General features: G+C 37.7%; 1 protein-coding gene across 8 annotated transcripts in view; it reads right to left on the bottom strand.

Moving 5' to 3' along the window:
• The window catches only part of RELCH (RAB11 binding and LisH domain, coiled-coil and HEAT repeat containing), a 388,739-nt gene that overhangs the window by 141,966 nt on the left and 222,773 nt on the right, over window positions 1–24,000 (bottom strand). For all 8 annotated transcript variants that reach the window (XM_053714624.1, XM_053714625.1, XM_053714627.1 and 5 more), the window contains 2 exons: window positions 1,162–1,274; window positions 787–877 (listed from right to left, as the gene is read on the bottom strand). In XM_053714624.1, the coding sequence (XP_053570599.1) occupies window positions 787–877; window positions 1,162–1,274 (204 nt within the window). The remainder of the gene's footprint in view (window positions 1–786; window positions 878–1,161; window positions 1,275–24,000) is intronic.

The following is a 24,000-nucleotide window of genomic DNA, read 5'->3' as shown; positions in this document are numbered from 1 at the left end:
AAAACAATTGCAGTAAACAAGGTGTTAATCTGTTTTAATAGTACTCAGACTCTACTGATATATTAAACCAGTGAGGGACAACTTCCTAACACATGGGGCCACAAATCAATATTTTAGAAGCTTTAAGAGCCGCATATTAAAAGGGAAACTAAAGTAAAATAAAGTTTAATTATTCAGATAGAGCATGCAGTTTTAAGCCACTTTCCAATTTACTTCCATTACCAAATTTTGCACAATCTTTTTATATTCACACTTTCTGAGGAACAAGATCCTACTGAGTAGGAGTTATTGCATTGTCTTTTTATTATGTACTTGTTAATTATACTGCATTGAGTGGTCCTTTAATGTATATTAAACACACAAATTGTATATTTCTTAGGAAGATCTTGTGCCACAGGGCCAGATTTAAGTAATGTTGCAGGGTACCCCTTTATCTCCTGTTCTCCCCTTCAGATGGCTCATTTAAGTTTGCACACTAACTAGAATTCCCCAAAACACATATTTAGTTTTGCTTTTTCCTGGGACTACAACATCCATGGCAAACATTCACAGTTCTACTTTTTCCCTGGGTCACAAAAACTAGTGCAAAGGCCTGGATGTGACCCATGGTCCGCCAGCTGGCCATCCCTGTATTAAACTATTGGCAGACTGCAGAAACATGTAATGAATGCATTACTAAAATAGAGTGATAGATATGAGAATCCTTCATAAGTCCAATAAGAAAAGTTCAATGATGAAGGCAAGTTTCTAGGTTCACATAAGATGCTAGCAGAATTCTATAACTACCTGTTCCCAGCACTGAGGTAAAAGCTCTGCTTCAACTCGGGTTGGTCCAACATGACGAGCAAACGCAACACATCCAGTTAAAATCATTTGCCTACAAAGGAACAACACACATTAAAACAGCTAACATGGAAACAATACCATTTGTTAATGAGATTATAACAACAAAAGTGATAAACAAAATATAAATCTGTATTTCATGTGCTTGTAAATTCTAGATATCCTAAATGCTAAAGCTTTGTGGCACAAACCATGGCTCCCAATTTCAGGGGTTAATCATATTAACCATGTAAAGTAAACAAAATAAACATTTATTAGCTTCCCCCCCCCCCTTTATGTAGTTGAATGGTTTTACTTTACCCAGGAAAAGACACAAACCTTTGCTCATCGTCCGGGCGCTTGATTAAGTTGAACAGTATGTGCAGGAGCTGGTCTCTTTCTTTGGACTCTGGATGGAGGCAGGCAGTGCACAAAATGAGCGGAATCAATTCCTGCACATCAGTTTTGTAGAGGGAGAGACTCAAGTCAGCATATCAAGATAGACACACAAAGCACTTTGTACCAAGATCCATAGAGTACCATCTGCCTATCACAGCACAGTTCTAGACAGATGAATGCTAAGCTGAATTCCCATGATCCCCTATTTGCTCTGCCTTAACAAATTAATACACAAAAACCAAGGCAGCAACAAAGAGCAAAGAAAAATAACTAATTTAACATATTATGTTTACTGCCCTCCTCCTAATATATATTCACTTTAGAATTTGCATCCTCATTTAAAGCCATATTTAAAAATATATTCTAATAAAGTCAAACTTTTTACTTACTCTTACTTTAAATGCATTGTCTTTATATGCATTGCATTAACTGTATGGTTCCTGACTGACATTTAAAGACACATCTGCATATTGGAAAACATTATTAAAATGTTAGAAAGTGTTCTAACTTTTTCTTAAAGGGACACTAAACTCATTTTTGTCTTTTAATGATTCAGATAGAGCATGCCATTTTAAGCAACTTTCTAGTTTACTCCTATTATCAATTTTTCTTCGTTCTCATGCTATCTTTATTTAAAAAGCAGGAATGTAAAGCTTAACAGTCGGCCCATTTTTTGATTGAGAATCTGGGTTATGCTTGCTTATTGATTTGCTAAATATAGCTACCAATAAGCAAGCATTATCCAGGGTGCTGAACCTAAAATGGGCTGGCACCTAAGCTTTACATTCCTGCTTTTTAAATAAAGATAGCAAGAGAACGAAGAAAAATTGATAGAAGGAGAAAATTAGAAAGTTGCTTAAAATGGCATGCTCTATCTGAATCATTAAAGAAAAAATGTGGGTTTAGTATCCCTTTAACAATAAGGTGACTGATGTCCCTTTAAGCAAATAGGCATACAAAATATTAGATAAACAGCTGAATATATGCTACTTTTGATATTTATGTTTTTTTTTTAATAGGAATGTGTGTATATATATATTTATAAAGACAATAAGAATCCTACAGTAGTTCACCTAGTTATTTGTGCAGGATGATAAAACTTCACATGCTCACTAATACAATATTTATGTATAAAAGGACTGTACAAAAGCTGAAACATGCGGTCAACACTGAAAACATGAATAGAACATATTAGTATCAAAGATTAGATATCAAAGTCCATCAAAATATCTAAACAATTGTAATAATATTTTGCACATTATTTAACTGAAACAAAAAAAATATATAAAAAAATATTGAGGGTATTACAAAAAGGAGAGCTTAAAGGGACAAGAAAACTTTTTTTTCTTCTTTCATTTATCACAGAGTACAATAAACAACTTTACAATTGACTTCTATTATCAAATTCACTTAGTACTCTTGGTATACTTTTTGTAAAGAGGGTATGGTAGGAAGGCTCAGGAACATACATATCTGGAACATTATATTTCAGCAGTTATGCACAAATGCTTTTAGCAATGTTATACAAGTGTATATGTGCTGCCATATAGTGCTCACTCCTAAGCCTACCTACCTGCTTTTCAACAAAGGATAACAAAAATAGAGTCATTTGAACAACATAAATAAAATTATTTTATTTTTTAAATTGTACAATCTATCTGAATCAGGGGGAAAAAATGTTATTTCATGTCCCTTTAAATATACAGGTCAAGGTAGCCAGCAAGAACATACTACTGTATCAGTGTCAGTGACATCCAGCCTTCCCTGATGAGATCCGGCTATGACATGAGCGGACAAAGAAGGGAGCAGCTGGGGCTAAGCAAGGAGATGAAAGAACTAGTAGGGAAGGGTTAGATAAACTATATAAAGTTCAGCTACTGCACATCGCAGATGAACAATAGGACTGCAAAGGCTTATGGTCCTGTTCATTTGAGTTACTAAGCTGGTAGCAAAAACAAACACATACAGTTTCACATAGCCGTGGCATATTAAATTACCAGATAATTGTACATTTGAAAGCCAAAAGTTCAATGCGCTTTCCAAATTAAACTTTTTTTTAAACAAAACTGCTACTTTTGTATTAAAAAATGAAAAGTTATCACATAGTAATTAAGGAGGATTATGATATGTGTATGGCAATTTATGTTATCGTGAGCAAAAAAGTGAGAGCAAAAATCCATTTACTCTAAATAAAATGAGTTGTGTAGCACATCTGCACATTTTGAACAAAATTAAATGTCGGACCATATGTGGTTTTCTGTCACTATACACTTCTATCCCTGCTAGGCTTTAAACTGTACTTAGAAAAATTGCACTTTGCAATTTACATCCGGTATTTATTTTGCTCGGTTTTACTATTAAATAACTTAAAGGGACATTCCAGTCAAAATATAAATGCACATAGATTTATTGCATCATTGAATAGAAACATATTTGCAATATACATGCATTGGCAAACATGCTTCTATTAAGAGTTATCACTGTTTTAGTGTTAATATTTTTCCCTGCACGTGCATGAGAAGCATAGCTAGATATTCTCACTGCACCCACATTTTAAAAAATACAGCTGCTCAGATAATCAATGGGGCTTGTATCATGTCAGTAATTAACAAATTGAGTCATTACCAGATGATACAATCACTTTAGGCTCTCTGAACAAGTGCTGTGTTTAAAATGCTGGTGCACAGCGCATACTTAAATACACTTTTGAAACAGCTATAGCTTTTATTAGAAGCATTTTTGCTAATGTATGTATATTACAAAATTGCTTCTGTTCAATACCGAAATGCACCCATGTGGTTTCCAATTTTGGCTGGAATATCCCTTTAAATTTGGTGAAATAATTATGCTTGTCCGATTATTATAATTTATTTGTATAGTGCCACAAAATTCTGTAGCGCTGTCCAATGCCCCCTAAATACAGAAAAAGCCAATTATAAAACTTGGGTTTTCTTCAAAATACTGCACATGGCCTAAATCAGCTACATACTAAAGAGCGATTGCTTAGAGCAGGGTACAAACTCAATTACAACTAGCCATACTGTTTTCTGTGCAAGTTGTCCATATCAGCCTTTGAGCAGTAGAGATCTGGGCTTCAGTTTGACAAAAGCATGCACTGTTACATGCAATACATTTTAATATGTTTAACTGGTGCTTTTTAATACAATTGAGAGAAAATATTTGAGTAAGAAGTTTTGCAAATAATATTTTTTTTTAATTTGTAGCTGCAATTCAGTACTTAAAGTGATGGTAAATGAAACCACTTTATATTTAGCCATTCGATGTAAAATGTAAAAATAACATTACTTTCAGAGATGAAAAACAGATTTAAAACTTACTGTAGTAACTTTTATATAACTGCTACTTTGCTACTGCACGCTCTGGCAGCCCTGACACTAAGACACTTCCCCCCCCCCCTGACGTTTTTGCTGTGGTCCGATCCAAATTGTGGTATGCTTCAATGTAAAAAAAACAAAAAACAGATCTTTTGCGCATGACGTTGGTAACGCATGCGCAAAAGATCCATTTTTTTCCAGTGAAACATGCCAAAATGCCACGATTTTGATTGGACAAAGGTGAAAACGTCATGGGGGGAAAAAGTGTCTTAGTATCGGGGCTGCCAGAGCGTGCAGTAGCAAAGTAGCAGTTATATAAAAGTTACTACAGTAAGTTTTAAATCTATGTTTTTATCATCAATGAAAGTAATATTATTTGTACATTTTAAATGAAAGTGGTTTCATTTACCATCACTTTAACTATTAAAATTAACAAAGCATTTATATATGACCGTAATACTCCTTTAACGTTGCAAAAATCAAACAAACAAAAAAAAGCACTGCAATGAGTGCTACAGTTGGTCAGATATACAAACTGTGTGTGTGCTGCCCTCCAGTGTTCTTAAGGCAAATCACACAAAGCCTATTTTGTGGTATAAAATGGCAGATCATCAAATTACTAATGTAAACTTATGTAAAGGCTTAAACAAGGTAAGAATTATCTCCAAAAGTAAGCAGATAAATTGCAATAGAAGTACAACAGGGAAATATAGTTATGTGTTGCATATTAAAAGAAAAGTAAAAATCCTTTTGTAAGAAAATAACAAAACTTGATGTACAAGTGAAGCTCAGACATATTAACATACAGTGTATAGGGTAAAGTATATGCATCTAAAAATAAGATATGTAAAGCATAAACATTTGCTGTGTTGTAGTAGTATTGGCTTTGGGAAAAGTGAAGATGTTTGTATTTCCTGGACATGATTATTTAGATATGCATAAAGAGTGGCAAACAACCACAGTGCAGTATGATGCTGTTGCATGTCTGAAAAGGCTGTCTGTATCCACTGGGGGTATTGTACCAGTCATCTGTATGATTAAATAACTCAGAGTGAGTGTTTAAATATCAATAAATTAGATTTACCATGTCCTTTAAAAAATACAAGAGTTCATAAAGCCATGGGTCAGGTTCTATCCAGCATTGAAAGAGTAAATAGGCTTATTAATTTGTATTCCCAAATCCTTCATTCCCTTTGGGATCGGAAGTTCCCTTTCAGTATTGTTATTTTCAAATCCTGGACACTACGATTTGGTGTGTTGAAATGTTTCCCTACTGATTTATCCATTATTTTTTTGGTGATTGTGAAGCAGTTGAGATTTATTCTTTTCCTGAGTTGTTGTCCTACTACTCCAATATAGTGTCCCCCATGTTTGCATGTTACAGGGTATGAGATACACCACATTTGATGAAGAGTACGTAAAACAGCATTGGATTTTGTTTTCTTGTTCTTCACTGGGTGGCGAGACTTTCTCTGTTAGGATCTGAGGGCAGGTTTTGCATCGCTTTTGGTTGCAGGGAAATGAGCCGTTTCTTGTGAGGTATCCTGGTTGGCTTTTGATTAACTTTTTTTTAAGGTTTTAGGGGTTGCATGAAAAAGAGGAAGGGGGGTGTCTTGGAATATTTATTTAAGCTGCCTGTCTTTGTGGAGAGTTGGATGTAAGTCTCTGGCAATGTTTCTCAACCCTTTGAGTGTTAAGCACTTTCCCACCTGGGTGCTAAAATGATTTAAAAAAAAAAAAATCTACTTTTTGGATTTTTTTTTTAGATCCCCAATACTTACACAGTTGGAAAAGTTAGGCAATTACCTTTCCAATGGTGGGTCTTGAAGGTCTATTGCAGCTTAGATGCCTGGGATACAGGCGTCTAAGCAGCATGCCCCCTTTCCCTGTACTTTGTATTGTAAATTTTTAATAAAGTTGAGCGGTGACATCATCACGTCATTGCACGTGACATCACCACGCAAAACGTGAAGCCCCGGCGATGCCTGTCACTATGCAGTTCTCATTGCCGGGGTAGAGCCCCCAGATCTCCCTCAAGGTGGGAGAGTGCTAGCGACGGCTCTGAGCCGTCGTTAGCACCAGAATGGGAAACTCTGAGACGGCTCAGAGCCGTCATTAGCACTCAAGGGGTTAAAATATCTATTTATGGGATATAGGTTACGACAAAAGGTACCCCTGTTATTCTCCAGTGTTGGCTTATATTGCAAGAGTTTGTCCTTGGGTATTTTGGTGGCTCTGTGAACTTGTTTTTTTATTAGTCTTGTTTGGTAGCCTTTCTTCATAAATACATTTTTTAAGTGAATTTAAATTTGAATTTGTTTGAGCAGATACAGTTGTATCTTATGGCTTGGCTGTAAATGATGGAGTGTTTTGGATGGAAGCGGTTAAATTTAAAGATATGAGGGACAGTCTGAGGGTTTGAGATAGATGGAAGTGTGTATGGTATTGTTTTTTGTTGTTTTATTCTTTTCCAAATACAATCTATAATAGAGAAGGGGAGGGGTAACTCAAACTATTATAACATATTAACATAAATTTAATCAGCATAACATATCTTTTGGAGCCTATTTGTTAGATTGAACATTCAGTTCTCAATAACCATAGATTTTCTTTATAATAATAATAAAAAAATAAAAAATAAAAGATAAAAGGGGGAAAGGGGATTTACCTTTCCCACCCACTCTCCAACTAAACATCTATCCAGTATGATGGAAGTTGCCCAAATTTGCATCGCTGTAGGATTATATTGGATTTTCTCAATGGTTTCACAATCTGTCTCTGTATTTCACTTAAATAATTATTTATCACTTCTACCCATTTGTATAGATACCTTTTAACTCCTTTATCTGTGGGGATATGTAAATAATATTGTTCCATTATCAATAGTTTCAGGATTTCTTTAGAAAACATTACAAAGGATGGTGCCTGCTTGGCTTTCCAATTGACAAGGATGAGATTGCGTCCCATCAATATTGCTGTATTTACTAGCCTTGAATTATTATTTGTTTCAGCTGGACATAGGAGAAAAATCATTTTTACATGAAGAGTGATTTCATGCTCTAGAACTCGATTCAACCAAAAATGTATTTTATGCCAGAATTGCCTAATTTTTGGACAAAGCCTAAAACAATGTAATGTTTCTGCCATTGAGGCGCTACACCTGGACTTGGAGCATTTTGTTACATTTGTCCATTTCCCTTGTAGAGCAGGGGTTATATACACTCTATTAGGTTACAATGAGATTTCCTCCATGCCACTTTAATAACTGACTTCTCAACCAGACCAAAACTTGCTTTAATCTCACCTACTGTTATCATAGGAAATTCCCTCCTCCATTTCCTAACTAAATTATCCATATGTGTTTGATCATTACTATTTATCAATAGACTATATATGAAAGATATAGAATATCTGCCTTGCTGATATACTGTATATTGATAGCTGCACCAAATTACCCCCCCCCCCAGTCAGATGTCATCTCTTTAGTAATTTCTCCATAGAATTGTCTGAGTTGTAAATATGCGAAAAAATTATGCTTATGTAAAGAGTATTCTTTCTGGAGTGTTTCAAAAGTTTTAACATTTATTGAATTTTGATTTTTGATTTGTATAAGGTTTTGTAGGCCTTTACTACACCATTCTTTAAATATTGGGGAACTAAATTGCTGGTACGAACTCTGGGTTTCCTTCAATAGATAGATATTTAGATAGTCTGTGATTGACCCCTTGTTGCTTGGTAAGAGCAAGAAGGATGCTAAAAATCGGGCCTCTAAAAATTAACATATTGTCTAGCTTTGTATGTATTGTAGGTTTACTACAATGGATCATATCTTTTAACGAATAGGGTGCCATTAAAGTAGATTCTAAATTTATATTTGTCACATATTGGTTTTCAGTAATCCAGTCTACTATAAATTTAGCCAATGCCCCTATGTTGTAAAATTTTAAATTCGGGAGGGCTAGGCCACCCGCATTTTTATGTAAGCTTAGTTTTATTGGAGATATGCACACTTTTTTCTGTTGCCAAGCAAATTTTGCGATGATCCTGTTATAAAAAACTATATCCCTATTACGAATAAGAAAAGGCAGATTTTGCATAGGGTATAATATATGTGGGGAATGCATAGTTTTTACCAATGCAACTCTTGCAGGCAATAAAATAGGAAGCTACATCCGCTTTTTAAGATCTTTTTCAAATTTTTTAAAAAAAGGGAGGAGTAATTCAAACCACACCATTTAGACAGATCTCTACATATTCTAATACCAAGATAATTAATGGTCTCCGCTATTTTAAAGGGGCATTGAAACTTTTCAAGTTTATAATGAGTTAGCCACATTACCTCAGATTTGTTGGGGTTAATTCTATAGCCTGAAAAAGAGCTGAATAATTCCTCATTTTCAAATATTGGTTTATCGAGTCTTTAGTGTTACTTAAAAATACCAATAAATAATCTGCAAATAAGGTTAGGGATAGCTTATTCTGCCCAATCCCAATACCTGTTAGCTCTTGTCGTAAAAGAATTGCAAAGGGCTCCAGCGAAATATTGAAAAGAAGTGGTGATAAGGGACATCCTTGCCTGGTACCCTTTTCCAGTGTAAGGTTTTCTGTTAAATTGTTATTGACCCTTAATTTAGTAGTGGGTTTAGAATATAGCATCTGAATTAAATTAAAGAAATTTCCTCCATATCTAAACTGTGTAAGCGCTGAAAATAAGTGGATCTAATTTATCAAATCAAATGCTTTTTCAGTGTCCATAGATAGAATTACTAGGTCAGGTCTATTTGATTTTGTTCTATTCTGATCTTTTCTCCAACAGAATTCCAATATTGTTAGTACTTTCCGTATTATTTTAGCAATATTTTTCCCGCACATGAAACCTACTTGGTCTTCATGGATTATTGTTCCTAAGTGTTTTTTTAATCTTTCAGATTTTGTAATCACTATTTACGAGTGATATTGGCCTGTAGGAGGTTATATCTTACAGGTTTTTATCTTTCTTTAATATTAATATAGTAGTGGAAGTGGTAAAATATCTGGAATTCATCTTATTTTCCACATAAATGTTAAAGAGTTTGACTAAATTAGGGACAATGTTTTCTTTTAGCATTTTATAGAATTCTACAGGAATAAAGTCCGGTCCCAGAGATTTAACCATTTTAGCTTTTTAATATGTGCTAATACTTCTTCCTCTGATATTGGTTGATTAGGAGTTTCTAACTCCTGTGGATTGATTTTAGGAGTTTTACATTTATTCCCAAATTCTTTTTTAGAATCTAAATGAACTGTTTCACTAGCATATATTTTTTTATAATATTCAAAAAAGATTTTTTTAGTTGTATCTTGGTCTGTTGTTCTACTGTCGCCCTTCCTAATTGCGGAGACAACATTGCTATTTGTATTGCTCTTAGTAAGCAGAAATAAATATTTTGCTGACTTCCCATAATAACCTTTAAATTTAGCCTCTTGTTTCTTGTCCTGTTGGGTTGATTTTTGTTTTATAAATACATCTCTTTCCTGTCTGTGTTTCGAGTATTTTTCCCAGTGATCTTTAGTTGAGCTGGAAATGTATAAATCATAACTATTCCTAACTTGTCTTGCTAACTGGATATCTCTTGATAATATTTTTTTATTCCATTTACACTGATATGCAATCATTTCTCCTTGGATATAGGCTTTAAATGCTTCCCAATAAATCTCAGGTTTATTTTCAGCCTCTTTATTGTTACTAACATATTCTCTCCATTTTTCTTTTAACCAATTATTAAAATGTAAATTTTCAGAGAGATATCTCGGAAAGGAAAAGCTTGAGTGTCTAGCGCCTGACTGCCTATTTACCCTAATCTGTAGGGAAATTAGAGCATGATCAGAAATACATATATCTTCGATATTAGCGCTCATATCCCAACCCATAAGATTATCAGATCCTAGGAACATGTCCATTCGAGAGAATGTGTTATAGGATTTAGATTCCCATGATTAGACTCTTTGATCAGGATTTTGAATACGCCATATATCATGTAACTTTAGATCAGAAAGAAAAGAGCTCAGAATTTTTCCTGATTTCCTCCTCTTTGGATACTGAGATGGCGAAAATGTATCTAAATTAAAACTTGGAAACATATTAAAATCACCCACCATCACTAATTTTTTACCACTATGTTTCAAAAGCTTTATTTTTTGATTTCTCCCAAAACTCCTCATCTATGGGTTCATAAACATTACAGAGCACCATATTAACCCCTTGAATTTTGATTTCCATAATTATAGAACTTAAATTTTTATGGAACAGGATACTGACCCCTCTTTTACGACCGCAATGTGCAGTGGAGATTACATTTCCCACCCATTTAGATATAGGTTTAGCCAATTCAGGGGATTTCAAATGAGTTTCTTGTAAAAATACTATTTGAGGGTGAAATTTGTTAAGATATTTTAAAATTAATTTTCTTTTCCCCAGAGATGTTATACCCAACATTCCAGGATAGGAAATTACAATTTTCATACATTGTTTATTAGGAATTAAAAGTAACAAATTTAAAGACCCTGTCAAAGATCCAAAAGGGAGATATATAGAGACCACAGCAGGGGGAGGGGGAGAGAGAGAGAGAGAGAGAGAGAGAGAGAGAGAGAGAGAGAGAGAGAGAGAGAGAGAGAGAGAGAGAGAGAGAGAGAGAGAGAGAGAGAGAGAGAGAGAGAGAAAGAGAGAAAGGAAGGAGAGAGGAGAAAAAAAAGGTATAAAATCGGAGAGACATTCATTATCCCACACATCTTAATTTACATACGCCTAGATTTAGAGTTTTGCGGCCAAAGGGGTGTGTTAGCTACGCGTCTTTTTTTTCTAGCGCTGCTTCTAAACAACGCTGGTATTTAGAGTTCTCTGAAGGGCTGCGTTAGGCTCCAAAAAGGGAGCGTAAAGGCATATTTACCGCCACTTCAACTCTCCATACCATCTTTGCTTACGGTAGCGGCTAGCTGGAAAAACGTGCTCGTGCACGATTCCCCCATAGGAAACAATGGGCCAGTTTGGGCTGGAAAAAACCTAACACCTGCAAAAAAGCAGCGTTAAGCTCCCAACACAGACCCATTGTTTCCTATGGGGAAACAGTTTCTAAGTCTGCACCTAACACCCTAACATGAACCCCGAGTCTAAACACCCTTAACCTTACACTTATTAGCTCCTAATCTACCGCCCCCGCTATCGCTGACACCTGCATTACACAATTAACCCCTAATCTGCCGCTCCGGACACCGACGCCACCTACATTATACTTATGTACCCCTAATCTGCTGTCCCTAACATCGCCGACCCCTATATTATATTTATTAACCCCTAATCTGCCCCCCCAACGTCGCCGCTACCTTACCTACACTTATTAACCCCTAATCTGCCGACCGGACCTCGCCGCTACAATAATAAATGTATTAACAGCCAAAGCTAACCCTAACCCTATCACCCCCCTAAGTTAAATATAATTTTAATCTAACAAAATAAATTAAATATTATTAACTAAAGTATTCCTATTTAAAACTAAATACTTACCTGTAAAATAAACCCTAATATAGCTACAATATAACGAATAATTATATTGTAGCTATTTTAGGATTTATATTTATTTTACAGGCAACTTTGTATTTTAACTAGGTACAATAGCTATTAAATAGTTATTTACTATTTAATAGCTACCTAGTTAAAATAATTACAAAATTACCTGTAAAATAAATCCTAACCTAAGTTACAATTAAACCTAACACTACACTATAATTAAATAAATTACCTACAATTAAATAAACTAAACTAAATTACAAAAAAAACAAACACTAAATTACAAAAAATAAAAAAAGATTACAAGAATTTTAAGCGAATTACACCTACTCTAAGCCCCCTAATAAAATAACAAAGCCCCCCAAAATAAAAAAATTTCCCTACCCTAAAGATCTCCCTACCTTGAGCCGTGTTCACCCAGCCGGGCACGGATGGACCAAAAGAGGACATCCGGAGCGGCAGAAGTCTTCATCCTATCCGGGCAGAAGAGGACATCCGGACCGGCAGACATCTTCATCCAAGCGGCATCTTCTATCTTCATCCATCCGACGAGGAGCGGCTCTATCTTCAAGACCTCCGGTGCGGAACATCCTCCTTCCCAGACGACTACCCGACGAAAGAAGGTTCCTTCAAGTGACGTTATCCAAGATGGCACCCCTCGAATTCCGATTGGCTGATAGAGAATAGAATTCCGACTCTTGTGCTGAAAAAACATAATTTATGCTTACCTGATAAATTCCTTTCTTCTGTTGTGTGATCAGTCCACGGGTCATCATTACTTCTGGGATATTATCTGCTCCCCTACAGGAAGTGCAAGAGGATTCACCCAGCAGAGTTGCTATATAGCTCCTCCCCTCTACGTCACCTCCAGTCATTCGACCAAAGACCAACGAGAAAGGAGAAGCCAAGGGTGTAGTGGTGACTGAATTATAATTTAAAAAATATTTACCTGCCTTAAAAAACAGGGCGGGCCGTGGACTGATCACACAACAGAAGAAAGGAATTTATCAGGTAAGCATAAATTATGTTTTCTTCTGTTATGTGTGATCAGTCCACGGGTCATCATTACTTCTGGGATACCAATACCAAAGCAAAAGTACACGGATGACGGGAGGGATAGGCAGGCTCATTATACAGAAGGAACCACTGCCTGAAGAACCTTTCTCCCAAAAATAGCCTCCGAAGAAGCAAAAGTGTCAAATTTGTAAAATTTGGAAAAAGTATGAAGCGAAGACCAAGTTGCAGCCTTGCAAATCTGTTCAACAGAGGCCTCATTCTTAAAGGCCCAAGTGGAAGCCACAGCTCTAGTGGAATGAGCTGTAATTCTTTCAGGAGGCTGCTGTCCAGCAGTCTCATAGGCTAAACGTATTATGCTACGAAGCCAAAAAGAGAGAGAGGTAGCAGAAGCTTTTTGACCTCTCCTCTGTCCAGAATAAACGACAAACAGGGAAGAAGTTTGGCGAAAATCTTTAGTTGCCTGCAAGTAGAACTTGAGGGCACGAACTACATCCAGATTGTGTAGAAGACGTTCCTTCTTTGAAGAAGGATTTGGACACAAGGATGGAACAACAATCTCTTGATTGATATTCCTGTTAGAGACAACCTTAGGTAAGAAACCAGGTTTAGTACGCAGAACTACCTTGTCTGAGTGAAAGATCAGATAAGGAGAATCACAATGTAGGGCTGATAACTCAGAGACTCTTCGAGCCGAGGAAATAGCCATTAAAAATAGAACTTTCCAAGATAACAATTTTATATCAATGGAATGAAGGGGTTCAAACGGAACACCCTGTAAAACGTTAAGAACTAAGTTTAAACTCCATGGCGGAGCAACAGTTTTAAACACAGGCTTGATCCTAGCTAAAGCCTGACAAAAGGCCTGGATGTCTGAATTTTCTGACAGACGCCTGTGTAACAAGATGGACAGAGCTGAGATCTGTCCCTTTAATGAGCTAGCCGATAAACCCTTTTCTAAACCTTCTTGTAGAAAAGACAATATCCTAGGAATCCTAACCTTACTCCAGGAGTAATCTTTGGATTCACACCAGTATAGGTATTTACGCCATATTTTATGGTAAATCTTTCTGGTAACAGGCTTCCTAGCCTGTATCAGGGTATCAATAACCGACTCAGAAAAACCACGTTTTGATAAAATCAAGCGTTCAATTTCCAAGCAGTCAGCTTCAGAGAAGTTAGACTTTGATGTTTGAATGGACCCTGAATCAGAAGGTCCTGTCTTAGAGGTAGAGACCAAGGCGGACAGGATGACATGTCCACTAGATCTGCATACCAAGTCCTGCGCGGCCATGCAGGCGCTATTAGAATCACTGATGCTCTCTCCTGTTTGATTTTGGCAATCAATCGAGGAAGCAGCGGGAAGGGTGGAAACACATAAGCCATCCTGAAGTTCCAAGGTGCTGTCAAAGCATCTATCAGAACCGCTCCCGGATCCCTGGATCTGGATCCGTAGCGAGGAAGTTTGGCGTTCTGGCGAGACGCCATGAGATCTATCTCTGGTTTGCCCCAACGTCGAAGTATTTGGGCAAAGACCTCCGGATGAAGTTCCCACTCCCCCGGATGAAGAGTCTGGCGACTCAAGAAATCCGCCTCCCAGTTCTCCACTCCCGGGATGTGGATTGCTGACAGGTGGCAAGAGTGAGACTCTGCCCAGCGAATTATCTTTGATACTTCTATCATTGCTAAGGAGCTTCTTGTCCCTCCCTGATGGTTGATGTAAGCTACAGTCGTGATGTTGTCCGACTGAAACCTGATGAACCCCCGAGTCTTTAACTGGGGCCAAGCTAGAAGGGCATTGAGAACTGCTCTCAATTCCAGAATGTTTATTGGCAGGAGACTTTCCTCCTGACTCCATTGTCCCTGAGCCTTCAGAGAATTCCAGACAGCGCCCCAACCTAGAAGGCTGGCGTCTGTTGTTACAATTGTCCAGTCCGGCCTGCTGAACGGCATCCCCTTGGACAGATGTGGCCGAGAAAGCCACCATAGAAGAGAGTTTCTGGTCTCTTGATCCAGATTCAGAGTGGGGGACAAATCTGAGTAATCCCCATTCCACTGACTCAGCATGCACAATTGCAGCGGTCTGAGATGTAGGCGTGCAAAGGGTACTATGTCCATTGCTGCTACCATTAAGCCGATCACCTCCATGCATTGAGCTACTGACGGGAGTTGAATGGAATGAAGGACACGGCATGCATTTAGAAGCTTTGTTAATCTGTCTTCTGTCAGATAAATCTTCATTTCTACAGAATCTATAAGAGTCCCCAAGAATGGAACTCTTGTGAGAGGCAAGAGAGAACTCTTCTTTTCGTTCATTTTCCATCCATGCGACCTTAGAAATGCCAGAACTAACTCTGTATGAGACTTGGCAGTTTGAAAGCTTGAAGCTTGTATCAGAATGTCGTCTAGGTACGGAGCTACCGAAATTCCTCGCGGTCTCAGAACCGCTAGAAGGGCACCCAGAACCTTTGTGAAAATTCTTGGAGCCGTAGCCAATCCGAATGGAAGGGCTACAAACTGGTAATGCCTGTCTAAGAAGGCAAACCTTAGATACCGGTAATGATCTTTGTGAATCGGTATGTGAAGGTAAGCATCCTTTAAATCCACTGTGGTCATGTACTGACCCTTTTGGATCATGGGTAAGATTGTCCGAATAGTTTCCATTTTGAACGATGGAACTCTTAGGAATTTGTTTAGGATCTTTAAATCCAAGATTGGCCTGAAAGTTCCCTCTTTTTTGGGAACCACAAACAGGTTTGAGTAAAACCCTTGTCCTTGTTCCGACCGCGGAACCGGATGGATCACTCCCATTAATAATAGATCTTGTACACAGCGTAGAAACGCGTCTTTCTTTATTTGGTTTGTTGACAACCTTGACAGATGAAATCTCCCTCTTGGGGGAGATAATTTGAAGTCTAGAAGGTATCCCTGAGATATGATCTCTAGCGCCCAGGGATCCTGGACATCTCTTGCCCAAGCCTGGGCGAAGAGAGAGAGTCTGCCCCCCACTAGATCCGGTCCCGGATCGGGGGCCCTCGGTTCATGCTGTCTTAGGGGCAGCAGCAGGTTTTCTGGCCTGCTTGCCCTTATTCCAGGACTGGTTAGGTTTCCAGCCTTGTCTGTAACGAGCAACAGCTCCTTCCTGTTTTGGTGCAGTGGAAGTTGATGCTGCACCTGCTTTGAAATTCCGAAAGGGACGAAAATTAGACTGTCTAGCCTTAGCTTTGGCTTTGTCTTGAGGTAGAGCGTGGCCCTTACCTCCTGTAATGTCAGCGATAATTTCTTTCAAACCGGGCCCAAATAAAGTTTGCCCCTTGAAAGGTATATTAAGTAATTTGGACTTAGAAGTTACATCAGCCGACCAGGATTTTAGCCACAGCGCCCTACGTGCCTGAATGGCGAATCCTGAATTCTTAGCCGTAAGTTTGGTTAAATGTACTACGGCCTCCGAAATGAATGAATTAGCTAGTTTAAGGACTCTAAGCCTGTCCGTAATGTCGTCCAGCGTAGCGGAATTAAGGTTCTCTTCCAGAGACTCAATCCAAAATGCTGCCGCAGCCGTAATCGGCACGATGCATGCAAGGGGTTGCAATATAAAACCTTGTTGAACAAACATTTTCTTAAGGTAACCCTCTAATTTTTTATCCATAGGATCTGAAAAAGCACAGCTATCCTCCACCGGGATAGTGGTGCGCTTAGCTAAAGTAGAAACTGCTCCCTCCACCTTAGGGACCGTTTGCCATAAGTCCCGTGTGGTGGCGTCTATTGGAAACATCTTTCTAAATATAGGAGGGGGTGAGAACGGCACACCGGGTCTATCCCACTCCTTAGTAACAATTTCAGTTAATCTCTTAGGTATAGGAAAAACGTCAGTACTCGCCGGTACCGCAAAGTATTTATCCAACCTACACATTTTCTCTGGTATTGCAACAGTGTTACAATCGTTAAGAGCCGCGAAGACCTCCCCTAGTAATACACGGAGGTTTTCCAATTTAAATTTAAAATTTGAAATATCTGAATCCAATCTGCTTGGATCAGAACCGTCACCTACAGAATGAAGCTCTCCGTCCTCATGCTCTGCAAGCTGTGACGCAGTATCAGACATGGCCCTAGGATTATCAGCGCACTCTGTTCTCACCCCAGAGTGATCACGCTTGCCTCTTAGTTCTGGTAACTTAGCCAAAACTTCAGTCATAACAGTAGCCATATCTTGTAATGTTATCTGTAATGGCTGCCCAGATGTACTAGGCGCCATAATATCACGCACCTCCCGGACGGGAGACGCAGGTACTGACACGTGAGGCGAGTTAGACGGCATAACTCTCCCCTCGCTGTTTGGTGAAATTTGTTCAATTTGTACAGATTGGCTTTTATTTAAAGTAGCATCAATACAGTTAGTACATAAATTTCTATTGGGCTCCACCTTGGCATTGGAACAAATGACACAGGTATCTTCCTCTGAATCAGACATGTTTAACACACTAGCAATAAACATGCAACTTGGTTACAATCTTATTTAACAAAAACGTACTGTGCCTCAAAGAAGCACTAAACGATTAAATGACAGTTGAAATAATGAACTGAAAAACAGTTATAGCATCACTCTTTAAAAACAACACAACTTGGTTCCCATTAGTAAAGTAACACTAATTAAATTTTAAACATAAAAATCACAGAGCAACGTTTTAAAACACAGTCACTACATAAGTCTCACAGCTCTGCTGAGAGAATCTACCTCCCTTCAAAAGAAGTTTGAAGACCCCTGAGTTCTGTTAGAGATGAACCGGATCATGCAGAAAATACAAGAGTAACTGACTGGAAATTTTTGATGCGTAGCAAAGAGCGCCAAAAACGGCCCCTCCCCCTCACACACAGCAGTGAGAGAGAAACGAAACTGTCATAATCAAAACAAGCAAACTGCCAAGTGGAAAAATAATGCCCAAATATTTATTCACTCAGTACCTCAGAAATGCAAACGATTCTACATTCCAGCAAAAACGTTTAACATGAATTAAATACCTATTAAAAGGTTTAATGTACTTTTACAGAGTAATTCCGGTGAAATACCATCCCCAGAATACTGAAGTGTAGAGTATACATACATGTCATTATAACGGTATGGCAGGATTTTCTCATCAATTCCATTCAGAAAATAAAAACTGCTACATACCTCAATGCAGATTCAACTGCCCGCTGTCCCCTGATCTGAAGCTTTTACCTCCCTCAGATGGCCGAGAAACAGCAATATGATCTTAACTACTCCGGTTAAAATCATAAGAAAAACTCTGGTAGATTCTTCTTCAAACTCTGCCAGAGAAGTAATAACACGCTCCGGTGCTATTGTAAAATAACAAACTTTTGATTGAAGTTATAAAAACTAAGTATAATCACCATAGTCCTCTCACACCTCCTATCTAGTCTTTGGGTGCAAGAGAATGACTGGAGGTGACGTAGAGGGGAGGAGCTATATAGCAACTCTGCTGGGTGAATCCTCTTGCACTTCCTGTAGGGGAGCAGATAATATCCCAGAAGTAATGATGACCCGTGGACTGATCACACAACAGAAGAAATCTAATCTACTCAGTGTATTAAATTACAAAATTGTAGTTTGACAGCAAATAAAATTAAAAAAAGAAATAGACCCCCTTGCCCCAACAGAATTACAATACCTCAGTAGTTCCAGACTCTATAGAGAAAATCAAAACAATAATTGATACACATGGTGGGGAATCTTAGCCCCTATTTATGTTCCATGCTTCTGGAGATAGAACTTATTTTCAGATTTGAAAAAAATATGGGTTAATAAATATTCCACTGTTGACAATAAGAAATATTATGTAATTTCATATTGAGTCAAATTATTATACAAAATAATTATTTAGCCTGTAAATCCAAATGATGGGCTGTGGAGTATGATGATACTACATCCACTGTCAAACATCTGTATGTAGGTTGGTTGTTTTTTTTTGGAATCTTAAATTAATAAATTCTAGACCATAAGGTTGCAAAAAGGAGTCCACAAAATCTGATATAGGTTCATTCAAAAAGACTATAGCAGTCAAAATATTTATGTATCTTTGGAAAAAAATTAAAACGGAAGTAATTGGTAATGAGGCAGTCAATAATGAGGCAGTCAATCTTAGCAATAAGAATCAGACAAAATAATATACCCTTAAATTCTTCAGTGTGATTGTTGTGCAACTGTTTATACATTTCAACATCTATTAATTGTTAAATAGGCTTCTTTACTGTAATGTTGTCTATCACTATTACATTAGTGCTTTTGTCTGACTATTTCATAAGAAAATCTTTTTTTGGATTATAAACATTTTAAAGCTTGTAGATAATAGGATTAAGCCTGACAGTTGATTATACACATTGAGAAAGTTTGTGTGTTTGGTATGCTAGTGTGAATGTGTTTTTGATTTTAAACTCTTATATTGATTAAACCACCAAATAAGGAATTTGTCTGCAAGAGATTAGAGCGTGGCAATCAGGCCATCCCTGTCACCTGAAGCCAGAGTATCCCGTTACTGGCCAGGAATACAGGGGGGTGGCTGGAGCTATGCTCATTTTCTCGGTACATTGCAGATGGTAATGAATTTCTGTGTGTGTGGTTAACAAAGAGGTATATGGGAACTTTCCCATTTGTAATATTAATTACATTTTAGTAGTGGTTTAATAAAATAGTAAGTTTAAATTAATCTATCTTTGCAACTATTAGTTGAATTTGTTTCAACAAGCGAAACAATATTAAATGGAATGAGTGCTATTAACCCCTTCTTGCCCCACTTCCCCCAATTCCCCCTTTTTTATATTGCTGGTGAACCACCAGAGACCAGTAGGCAGACAGTGAGATTCTAGCCTGCCACATTTGAACCATATAGGGGTGCTTTTCTACACGTGAGTGAATTTTCACCTGTTGTATATTTATTTTCTGATTACATGCAATACTAGGCCATGTGGCGGTTCTGTTTTTATCTATTATCTACAGAATACTGACTTTAGGATTTGGACCATTAATCCCTCCACAGAGAGCTGCCTGGGCTTGTACTTAATACAAAGTTATCCATTTAGATCCCCCTATTCCATCTATCCAGATATACAGGACTTTATATTCACATTTTATCTGATTATTTGTATGTTGTTTTTTCCCAGTCATTGTGATTTTATTGAGAATTTTGTCATTCATTTTTGAAATTTAAAGTTATAGATACTATTTTGATTATACACATTTTCAACATTTTTACCTAGGGTGCCACCTATCTTTTGATATATTTTAAAGCTTGTATTTCCTCATAGTTGCAATCGTTAGAGAAATATCTCTCAGTATCTATTAGTTTTGTGCTATTCATTAGGTCTTTCAATCTCTCCTCTACTGTATGTTGAAATATGTCCACTAAAATATTTCTAAAATGTTTTGGATATGTTTCCCTTATTTATAAAGATAGTCTGAGCAATGCATTGTTCGAAAACTAAGTCATCATTACTACTTTCATTAAAAAGTGTTTTCAAACACCATCACTGAAAAACAATGGACCACAATATTTTTATCTACTAAGAAATCATCCATATTAGTATTCGCCCTAGAAACTAATCTTAAACTACTAATGAGATGGTATTTGACAGCACGATTGCAATACATACATCCTGTTACCTCTAGGAACTGCTGGAGGGACTGGGGTGCCCTATTGATTCATTGCCCATTAATATTCCTACTTAACTATCCCCCAAGATAAAATGTAAATATAGACTGACTCTAATTAATATCATGCTTAAGAGCGCCAAACATTTAATTCCACAAAAACAATGCCCCTCAGTCTCAGAATGGAGGCAACTTGTATCAAGGACCTTTAAAGGGACATTAAAGGGACAGTATACCGTAAAATAGTTTTTCCCTTAATGTGTTTACAATTGCTTTTTTTACCAACTGCAGAGTAAAAAATGTATGAAAATTAGCTTTTTAAGGTTTATTTCTGTATATAAGCTCTGGTTTTGTGTTTTGAAGCCACAACCTAATAAAATAGGTTGAGCTTGTAGATATAATCAGATCTTATTACTGTATCACATTGTGCACATATACCTGCTTCTTTATCTTATATCTGTCCTTAAAACAATCACCAATACTTTGAGAGAACAATGGAAAATCAACATTTTATTACCTTATCTCTGCTTTATCACACTGGGAGTGTAATTTCTTCTGCTGGCTGTGTTTACAAAGCTTATCTATAGCTGGTACGCGCGGCCACAAACTTTCAGAATAGGTGGGGATACCACATGCTAAATTAAAGGGACAGTATACACTCATTTTCATATAACTGCATGTAATAGACACTACTATAAAGAATAAGATGCACAGATACTGATATAAAAATCCAGTATAAAACTGTTTAAAAACTTACTTAAAAGCTGTCAGTTTGGCTCTGTTGAAAAGGTAGCTGGAAAGCCCACTGTAAGTGGCAAATAAGACACTCCCCCCCTCCCCCTTCTTTTGCATATGAAAAGACCCTTTACACAAACAGGAGCAAGCTGGAGTAGGTAGTCGAGCGTATTCACATAAAACTTTGGGGCTTGGTTAGGAGTCTAAAAATCAGAGCAATGTTATTTAAAAATAAGCAAAACTATACATTAATTTAAAAAAAAAACTTTATGGGCTATATAAATAGATTATCTACAAAACATTTATGCAAAGAAAAAATGAGTGTATAATGTCCCTTTAACAATTTCAAATGCCAATATAAGGGTAAAGGAGCTACTTGTAAACAATTTAATACACTCCAGCAGGTAAAGTGGATCATTGGGAACAAATTAAAGGGGAGAAATTTTTTGAGTAAACTGTCCCTTTAAGCACTAAATAAATGATAGCTAGAATGATGCATTCAAACAAAAGATTAGTCTTGAAAATAACATGTAGATGTATTTTTTAAAGTTTCATTAGTTGTTTAAATATTGACAAAATAAGTGTAAAGTTTTAGTGTCTATAAAGCAATGGGTGCTGCCATGTTGTAACTTAGGTTTCACAATTTTAGAATGGAATTACAGGATAAAGGGACAAAATAAAACAGAATTTATGTTTACCTGATAAATTACTTTCTCCAACGGTGTGTCCGGTCCACGGCGTCATCCTTACTTGTGGGATATTCTCTTCCCCAACAGGAAATGGCAAAGAGCCCAGCAAAGCTGGTCACATGATCCCTCCTAGGCTCCGCCTACCCCAGTCATTCGACCGACGTTAAGGAGGAATATTTGCATAGGAGAAACCATATGGTACCGTGGTGACTGTAGTTAAAGAAAATAAATTATCAGACCTGATTAAAAAAACCAGGGCGGGCCGTGGACCGGACACACCGTTGGAGAAAGTAATTTATCAGGTAAACATAAATTCTGTTTTCTCCAACATAGGTGTGTCCGGTCCACGGCGTCATCCTTACTCGTGGGAACCAATACCAAAGCTTTAGGACACGGATGAAGGGAGGGAGCAAATCAGGTCACCTAAATGGAAGGCACCACGGCTTGCAAAACCTTTCTCCCAAAAATAGCCTCAGAAGAAGCAAAAGTATCAAACTTGTAAAATTTGGTAAAAGTGTGCAGTGAAGACCAAGTCGCTGCCCTACATATCTGATCAACAGAAGCCTCGTTCTTGAAGGCCCATGTGGAAGCCACAGCCCTAGTGGAATGAGCTGTGATTCTTTCGGGAGGCTGCCGTCCGGCAGTCTCGTAAGCCAATCTGATGATGCTTTTAATCCAAAAAGAGAGAGAGGTAGAAGTTGCTCTTTGACCTCTCCTTTTACCGGAATAAACAACAAACAAGGAAGATGTTTGTCTAAAATCCTTTGTAGCATCTAAATAGAATTTTAGAGCGCGAACAACATCCAAATTGTGCAACAAACGTTCCTTCTTTGAAACTGGTTTCGGACACAGAGAAGGTACGATAATCTCCTGGTTAATGTTTTTGTTAGAAACAACTTTTGGAAGAAAACCAGGTTTAGTACGTAAAACCACCTTATCTGCATGGAACACCAGATAAGGAGGAGAACACTGCAGAGCAGATAATTCTGAAACTCTTCTAGCAGAAGAAATTGCAACTAAAAACAAAACTTTCCAAGATAATAACTTAATATCAACGGAATGCAGGGGTTCAAACGGAACCCCCTGAAGAACTGAAAGAACTAAATTGAGACTCCAAGGAGGAGTCAAAGGTTTGTAAACAGGCTTAATTCTAACCAGAGCCTGAACAAAGGCTTGAACATCTGGCACAGCGGCCAGCTTTTTGTGAAGTAACACAGACAAGGCAGAAATCTGTCCCTTCAGGGAACTTGCAGATAATCCTTTTTCCAATCCTTCTTGAAGGAAGGATAGAATCCTAGGAATCTTAACCTTGTCCCAAGGGAATCCTTTAGATTCACACCAACAGATATATTTTTTCCAAATTTTGTGGTAAATCTTTCTAGTTACAGGCTTTCTGGCCTGAACAAGAGTATCGATAACAGAATCTGAGAACCCTCGCTTCGATAAGATCAAGCGTTCAATCTCCAAGCAGTCAGCTGGAGTGAAACCAGATTCGGATGTTCGAACGGACCCTGAACAAGAAGGTCTCGTCTCAAAGGTAGCTTCCAAGGAGGAGCCGATGACATATTCACCAGATCTGCATACCAAGTCCTGCGTGGCCACGCAGGAGCTATCAAGATCACCGACGCCCTCTCCTGATTGATCCTGGCTACCAGCCTGGGGATGAGAGGAAACGGCGGGAACACATAAGCTAGTTTGAAGGTCCAAGGTGCTACTAGTGCATCCACTAGAGCCGCCTTGGGATCCCTGGATCTGGACCCGTAGCAAGGAACTTTGAAGTTCTGACGAGAGGCCATCAGATCCATGTCTGGAATCTCG

Source organism: Bombina bombina, chromosome 5, assembly GCF_027579735.1.
Source record: "Bombina bombina isolate aBomBom1 chromosome 5, aBomBom1.pri, whole genome shotgun sequence".
Classification (NCBI taxonomy): domain Eukaryota; kingdom Metazoa; phylum Chordata; class Amphibia; order Anura; family Bombinatoridae; genus Bombina; species Bombina bombina.
Note: the sequence above shows the minus strand (reverse complement) of the source record. Positions and strands in the feature narration are given on the sequence as shown.